At 42.1% G+C, this 8,525-nt stretch overlaps 1 protein-coding gene across 5 annotated transcripts in view; it reads right to left on the reverse strand.

Moving 5' to 3' along the window:
* Positions 1-1,490: 1,490 nt before the first annotated feature.
* The window catches only part of LOC108792245 (zinc finger FYVE domain-containing protein 1-like), an 18,887-nt gene continuing 11,852 nt past the window's right edge, over positions 1,491-8,525 (reverse strand). For 2 of the 5 annotated variants that reach the window (XM_018562982.1, XM_018562980.1), the window contains exons 7-11: positions 8,360-8,477; positions 7,096-7,266; positions 4,721-4,898; positions 3,016-3,123; positions 1,491-1,751 (exon numbers count right to left, since the gene is read on the reverse strand). In XM_018562982.1, coding sequence (XP_018418484.1) covers positions 1,519-1,751; positions 3,016-3,123; positions 4,721-4,898; positions 7,096-7,266; positions 8,360-8,477 — 808 coding nt within the window. In that variant the 3' untranslated portion in view covers positions 1,491-1,518. Of the gene's footprint in view, positions 1,752-3,015; positions 3,147-4,037; positions 4,047-4,720; positions 4,899-7,092; positions 7,267-8,359; positions 8,478-8,525 lie in introns of all 5 variants that reach the window. The other 3 variants (XM_018562984.1, XM_018562983.1, XM_018562981.1) reach the window with 3 other exon arrangements.

The raw sequence follows: 8,525 nt of genomic DNA on the forward strand, positions 1-8,525 counted from the left end.
TCCTCAAGCTTCTTCTGCAAAATTCCAGCAACAAGATATTTGTACCTATGCTCCCAGATCTTCCTACTTTCCCCATTCTCCCTATTGAATTTTTATTTTATACAACAACAAATTGAGCAGAAGGAGGCGAGCAGGGCCAGGAACTCCAGGAGAGTTGCTTCTCCATGGTATTAGCATAAGCATCCAGTAGTAGTACAAGAAGCAATTAAAATCCCAAAGCCTCGGCACTTAAGTTTGCTCCACACAGTGCTGTGTGTGTGTGTCTAATGGTAAGGACACCAATTCTACATTTCTGTGCCATTTCTCCGGTGTCTATAGTAGCAGGAGACGGCTGACAACCATGAGGCAAGGTAACAACTTTAACCTATTCTGCTTCTAGAGAATGCCATCTGATAGAAAAGTCCAACCTTACCTCAATGTAGAGAAGGCCATGAATATAAAAAAGTGTGGGTCAATCAGCCACATACAACCGATATATAATTTTGTTAGACTGTCAACCCTACCCAAAATTAACATTTCAATATTGCATAGTTTCCGACAAACTAACTCACATGACGGCTTCTTGCAGCTCCCTTTGGTCTCCCCAACAAATTGCCATGCTCTAATGCTGGATTAATCCTAATGCACAAGAAATAATTACAGAATCTAGCTATAATAGAATAACCACTTCAACCCGGCATCCCCTTCATCAGGCTCAGAGATCATTGAGCCTGATGAAGGAGGCCCTGTGTGGCCCCGAAAACGCTTGCCAATGAGAGACAGCGATTGTCAATAAATGAACACTTGCAGATTAGCATCGTGTGGTGTGCTGGTGACATCCTCTAAACTACCTTGAGATAAGCTGACGCTGGGGCCGTTTATGGGCTTCTCACCTTCACTTTATAGTCTAAAGCAGAAAGCTTGTGTGACCACAGCATAACTGTTTATGGCACAAGCTGAATAAAAAATATCATTATATGTTCTCTTGCCCATTCAGGGCAAAGTGAAAGAACTAGGTGATGGCCCGAACACTGTCATTTGGGGGGCAGTAATGTCATCCACCGGGGTAAGCACCATCACCATATCACACAGGAACTTACCCAGGGTGGGCTCCTGCAGCAGGGAGGCAGTGAGGGAGTGTGGACTGGTGAGTACACCAACTGGAGTGGGGTTTTGCAAGTGGGGTGGGGTGACAGTGGTCACATGGAGGTGGGTACATCAGCAAAAAGTAAATCTACAACTCCAGTCGTCAGGCTTATATACTGAGAATCTTTTTGCTTTAGCTCAAGTGACTAAGCCAAATGTGCTGAGATCCATCTCTAAGAAGTGCCAAGAGAGCTACTGAACACAGTCACATAGTAACAATTTGTGATTATTACAGAGACTGCGATCATGCTCCACCAAGCCCACAAGTGTTTTCCCCAATGTTAGTGTAAAGCTCCAGTCATGATTTCCAAGCACCAGTCTCAATTTTTCAAATTCCTCCTGATCCTCATCAGCTCCTGTTACTGGTCTCTGGGACTAAGGTTAGTGTCCTCTTCACAGCTCCCCCTTTTTACGACTGCAGCTCTGACACACCCGTACTGGGTGATGCCAACCCCGTGAGGGGACGGGCCGCTGATATTCAGAGCACAGTTGGCAGAAGCCCTGGCCACAAGACCTGCAGTGATGTTTGTACATTTTAGGGGTAAATGGTGTTTTACAGCTGTGGCAGTTGATGATCTCCTGGTCTGGCACCCAGTAGCCGGGACGTGCTGCTTCCTTTACAAAGCCTGTAAAATAGTGGCAGAATGAACACATCAATTAGAGAAAGACATAAGGAGGGGAATTGATCAAAACTGGGGCAGACAGAATCCGGAGCAGATTTGCATTGCAACCAATCAGCTTCTCGGTCTCATTTTCAAATCTTACCTGAGCAAAATTAAGAGAGATGCTGATTGGTTGCCATGGGCAACTGCTCCAGATTCTGTCTGCTCCAGTTTTGATAAATTTCCCCTCTTAATGTAAGCTATGTTTGTGCTCTATATAAACAATCCTACATGTGAATTTGTGCTATGGACATTTCAATATTTACAGATTCTTAACAAAATGAGCTTTACAACAAGCTCTCCCCGACTAGCTGCATGCATTGTGGAGCAATTCCTCCTCACAGAAGAAGCACCATATCAGGATTGTTCCTTTTTCCAAAGAAAATGGAAGGATCCCTCATCACCTCTGTACTGCAGTGTAACTGTGAGAAAGGAAGCTGCAACATGCAAAGCCATGATTGAAAGATGCTGAGCATTCAATGAATCAAATTCTTTATGAGATGTCTGCCTATTTATTGCTAGGGATGCACCGATCTGATGCATCGGTGCTGATTCCAAATATTTGGGTGAGTACTTGTGAGTGAGTACTCACCCAAATGCTCCCTAATACTTATCCCGATACTGAAACTTCCGGTATCAGGAAGCTGGCCGGCGAGTCATTACACGCCACCTGACTTCCTGATTGGCCGGAAAGCTGGCTCCATGCTTCTTCGTCACTTGGTGTGTAATGACTCGCCGCCTGGCTTCCTGATTGGTCGGGAAGCTGGCCAATCAGGAAGCTAGGCGGTGAGTCTTTACCTGCCCCAGGCTTCCTGATCGGCCAGAAAGACGGCTCCATGCTTCCTCGTCACCAGGAGAGGAGGGGGCATGGAGCTGGCTTCCCGCCCATTCAGGAAGCTGGGCGGCATGTAATGACCCGCCCCCTGGCTTCCTGATTGGCCAGAAAGCCGGCTCCATGCTTTCTCGTCACTTGGTGACTAGGAAGCATGGAGCTGGCTTCACGGATAAACAGGAAGCTGGCCGGCGAGTCATTACACGCTGCCCGGCTTCCTTAATGGGACTTCCGGGGAAAAAAATATCGTTACTCGTAACCGATACTGAAAAACTGGTACCGATGCATCCCGATTTATTGCCATTAGCGCAGCCGCTAAAGGCTTTAGTTCAAGTGTACTTCCTGGCTACAGAGCTAAATTATCTTCAGGTCAAATCTTGTAGGTGAAATCATTACCCATAGGATATTTCACTGCAGAAGACATCATCTCCAACGAGCTCTGAGCAATCTCTGTGACTTTACGAGGCAACAAACTTCTGCCGTCATCCTGAGCAGTATTGCGACCTGAGAAAACATCAAGACTTTGTCTAATGCTAAAAAACAGTTACAATGAAATCTACAAATTCTCCAAGTTCTTCAATGTTGTTTCTGAGGGCGGCAAAAAAGTAAGGTTCACTTTGTACTTTTTTTAAAGTTATTTTGGGGTCTATTTATAAACAATTCGCAGAGCAATTTGCCCCCCAAATCTTTCTGAAAGTTTATTCTATGTGCATAGACACAAAAACAAACGCCCCTATATTTTCCTTTCTAGTCCAATGTATGCCATATAATACTGCATTTTGGCCACTAGATGGAGTGAAGGAGCACAGGAAATAAGTATTATAGTAAAGGTATAATACATTCTTATGCTCCTCAGCTTCATCTAGTGGCCAAAATGCAGTATTACATTGCATACATCTAGGAACATTCGTTTATGCATCTATTCGCAAAGAACAAACGCTCAGAAAATTTCGCAAGGTGAATGGCTCTGCAACTGGTTTATAAATAGACCCATAAAATGCATCTAAACCCAAAAACTAAAATGTCATATGTTGCCATTTACCAATCCTTAGATGTGGTGGCTGCATTTGTTTTCTTTTCTCAGACTTTTAATCCTTTATTATCATCTGATAATCTTGCTAGTAACACATTTCTTGTCCTAGGGTGGCTACTCACACTCACAGTACCGTGAGAGCAACAATGTCAATCCAGGATAGCACTACCAAAAGAGCTTTCCCTCTCCTTTTCTCCATAACATAGGGGAGAGATGTTTTGTGGTCCAGAAATAGCTAGTAACTTATAAGAATGCAGCACAAGCAGATTGTACATAGGAAGTTATTAGATCACATCATTTCATGCAGGATCAACAGACATGTTTATGGATATATTATGGACCAATCATAACAAAAGACTTTCAATGGTATATTTAACAGACTAACATACTACTACTACTGCCTTAGGGACATGCGTTCTGCTTTGGGGACATGTATTCAGTTCTAGTGACATCTGTATTTAGCCCTGGTGAGAAATATATACACATATATATATATATACACTTTTTTTTATTTATTTTTCAAAATGTGACTGCAAAATTTAAAAACACACTTTAAATGTCCCCAAAGGTTACATCTTTTTCCGTGACAATACGTGTTCTCACACTGAACTAATTTAGTGTGCTGGTGATATTGTATATGGATATTGTAAATTACAGCACCATGCATGTTTAAGCTGCTTCACCCAACTAAAATTGCGTACATTTACTGTACAGCAAAAAAAAAAAACTTACACCACATTGAAGAGATTTAAAAGGACAGGACAGGGAGTGATGGGAAATCTCCACAAAAGAGGGACTAGCCTTTCCTGCTCATCCAAAAGTAAATCACTTTTTGCTGGAGATGGGTTCTAATAACCATCAATATTCCTTTCTATCTTATTACTGTATATAAAGGGTTTTTTTGGGGAAAAAATGATATGGACCAGTAAGAATTTTTTATAGAACTTCGGCTTTTTAATATTATACATGAGAGTACATGAGAATGAATCAGTCTCTATGTATTGCTGGTATCATGGATGCCAGTTCATTTACCTGATTATTGCCACATATATACACCGTGTCTCTCACCTTTCACTGGCCCTTTATTGTGACACTTCTTGCAGACACGTACAGGGGACGGTCCCCAGCCTCGCTCAGGAACGGGCATAGTCTGATCGGAGCAGCTGTTACAGAAACCTTCTCCGCAAGATCGGCAATGATGCTTCCTCTCAGCTGGCACAAATTCTTTCTTACAACCATGACACATCTACAGGAGAATAGAACATGGCATGAATCATGGGAGGAAACAGAAGCAACAGCAATGTGTAGAAAGCTTGTGATTTACTGAGAGATTTAGGGCTTGCTCCCAGCTTAAAAGGTTTTATAAAGCGCATAACAGTAACACATGGTAATCGAATGTTGTGGTGATTTGCCATTCATTGGTAATTGCAATCCAAGGCACATATAGAATGTGCTGCAGCTCGCCTGTGCAATAGCGCACAACACACATATGCAAATTATTTGTGTGTTGCAGCACCCTGTGTTTTAATTCATACGTTGAAGTCCATTGACAGCCCGTTCAAAATGATTAAGCTGCCTATTGTTTTCCCCCACACTTGTATTTATTCCCCTCCTGTGTTCAAACATATTATCCTCAATGCCATGCAAACTTGCATCATCAAAGTATAACCACTTAAAGCCAATATAACCATTTGAAACTGCAGCAGCTATCTTGATCCTGCCTTTATTTCCTGTCTGAACAACCTCCACCAATGAGTGTTCTCCAGAAACCAGTTCACTACAGCTTGGTGAATGTCACCTGACCACCAAGTACTTATATCCAGTTACATTCATGAATGATTCAAAAAGGTATAAAAGGCATGTAACGTGAGCCATGACAACGTTACCCTTCCAGACAATGACTCCTATTTAGCCAAGTTTCTAAAAGAAGATCTGGTTGTGCTGCCCATAGCAAGAAGATAAAACCTGTCACGTTCCGAATGCAGAATTCTGACTGGCTGCTAGAGACACCGAAAGACAGATAAACTATTGTCAGTGCTCTAAATATTTGGCACACAGCAACCTGCTTTTTTGGAACGCCAAATAATAGTTCAGTTTGTAGGGATTAAAAAGAAAGATACAAGTGCACCAATTGTAAAAAACAACCTTTAGCACATAAAGTCTCACAATCTGCACCAAATAAATAATGGCTAAGAAGATGAGCAGCAGTGCGCCAAAAGGATGATGGCGTGATTACACATTCTACTATGTGCCAAATCTTATATGCACTGCGACACAATAGTTTACTTGACATGCGATGCGGCATAAATAAGATGACACATGTGACAATTCACATTCCTCAACAACCGTCAATCTTACGAGAAGAAGCCAATAAGGTCTTACCCTCACCATGATCTAGATGTGCTAAGGATCAGAAATTTTGCAGGTTTATAGGTGGACATCTTAGTAATATGCATGCCATTTTTTTGTAGGTCGTGGTGAATTATAGTTAGAGCCAAGAGAAATGGAGTAGGTGTCATGCTGGACAAAGCTGAATACCGAGCCGTGCTGCTGCTAGCGGACAATGCACCTGCACATCGAGCTGCAGAAACTGTCACTTTTGTTCGTGATTGTGGCTATGAATCTCTGGCCCATCCACCTTAGTCACCTGACCTGACACCTTCGGACTTCTTCCTGTTTCCAAATCTGAAGAGACATTTACGGGGAAGACGTTTCCACATTATTTTCATTACTGAAGTTGATAGCTGGTTTTCCTCCAAATCTGCATACTTCTACGCAGATGGATTAAAGGTCTGTTCCACAGATGTGAAAAGTGTGTAACCATAGGAGGTGGATATGTAGAGAAGGAATAGTCAGTGGACTACATTTCATATCCCTATCACATCTGGATCATGGTGGGGGTAAGAACTTATTGGCCTCCCCTCGTAGTTTATTTGGCCCAGGATGGTTTTTGTTTGCTTTAGACTTTTTAAAATGAACTTGTACTTTGCCCATGCAGGTTTATTTTGCTGGCCCCCTCCCCAGCATCACATCCTGACCTTCACTCTCCCAATGCTCCATTTAGCTTCTAGAAGCTTTAAAACGCTCCACAGTCAGAGCTTACACTGGGTTAGGATTCTTTTAGGTCCCAGGTAACAGCACTGGGTTCATTATCAAGCAATATCACTGCCACATAGAGAAGGTCACTTGCTCCTTCATTCCAGGAAGAACCTGGTGTATTAACATCTCCTGGCAGCTGAATGTGTGGCAGGAGAAAAAATTAAATAAAAAGGTGAATGTGTGCTGCTGGGAAGGGGGAAACTGTTGCTTTATCCTTCATTGGGCAAAGCGCAGGGTTGCTTTAATAAATAGGGCTGATGCTTTCCACATTCTTTTTAATGTGAATACAGACTGCATACACAGATTGGATAAAAGGTGGACCATGCAGAAAGAAACCAACTTACAGTGATCTCAGCATTTGGTCGCCAATACGGGGGAGCCACATTGTCTATGAGCCATGAGGTGACCATGTTGGTGGGCCCAGCACTGTACTCGTTCACAGACTGCATGACAAAATTCACTCCATCTAGCACACGCTGGGCTGCATTTTGTTGGTCTAGTGAGTAAGAGTCACTCTGTAAGAGAAAACATTCACAGGGGTAAGATACAGTATACACCTGACCCAGATGGAAGTCTGATACTGATCTTCTGAATCCGAACCTTTCCTCTACTCTAACAAACACCCCCTATGTGATGGCACAGGAGAGCAGCCATGATCTTGGTTTTAACCACTTCAGTATGAGGGTGAATATTTATGTACTTCTATATATACACACGTTTATTTTAAAATGTTCATTGCCCTTAGGATCTGTCAACAGTAAAAAAAACAGGGATCTCCAAAATGCTGACAAATGTTTCCCATTGGGCAGAGTGAATACTCCAGAAGCCTGCTTACACAAACGCTTTAGTATTACGGTTTGCGAATTCATCTGTATGTTCGTCATCGTTACTCTGGCTAAAGATATTTGAAGGAGGTTCCTTGTGAGTGAACGATCCAACTTTCAAACCATCAGGTAAACTTATACTGGCCCAGCATACATGTTAATGTAACGAGGAAGAGTGCTGGACATATCTCAGGGAACAAATGTCAGCCTGGCCTTTCTGGTAATATCTCCAAAACAATTGCTGGGGCTTCTACTGCTACACATAGATGTGATAATCACTACACCATCTAGCCAAACTTTCCAAGATGATACAATGACAATCTTGTCTTTATGTGCTATTACCAGCAATGAATTACTTCCTTTTCGTCTCCAATTTTTTTGGTACTTTGTATAAAACAAAAGATGCCATTGTATACCGTAGAAGAAAATGAAATAATCATATGGTCAGGCAAAAACTCTTCTATAAAAAAGGGAACTAATGTAAGACAGTTAAAAGAAAAGAAAGCATATTTAGTGCATGTATAAGATTTATAAAAAGCCTCTTAGACAATTTTTTTTCGAGGAGGAGACTAACAGTATTCCACACAGAATGTTACGTTTAATGGCTGCAGTTTGTAGATCCAGAAGGGAAGCAGGCTAATCCAATGATAGACAAGCAGCTGCTACTGGACAGACAGAATGTAATGTAATACCTGTCCATGCATACATACAGAGCTGCTTCCTACCCACTATTCGTCATCCTGCTCTAAAATATAGAATAACAAAAAAGATAGCATTCCTTTACCTCTGACCAGACATGTCTAACTTCCTGTCGTACAAGAGATCCATCCGGGTCTTTGTTTCCATACCAGTACTGCCGGCTACGATAGATAATCCCACAAACACGGCATTCCAAGACGTACCTGCAGTCGACAAATACAGAAGTTCTTATATTTGTTACATTGTAAAAA

The sequence above is a fragment of the Nanorana parkeri genome, unplaced genomic scaffold, assembly GCF_000935625.1.
Source record: "Nanorana parkeri isolate BGI_ZX_2015 unplaced genomic scaffold, ASM93562v1 scaffold620, whole genome shotgun sequence".
NCBI classification, from domain to species: Eukaryota; Metazoa; Chordata; class Amphibia; order Anura; family Dicroglossidae; genus Nanorana; species Nanorana parkeri.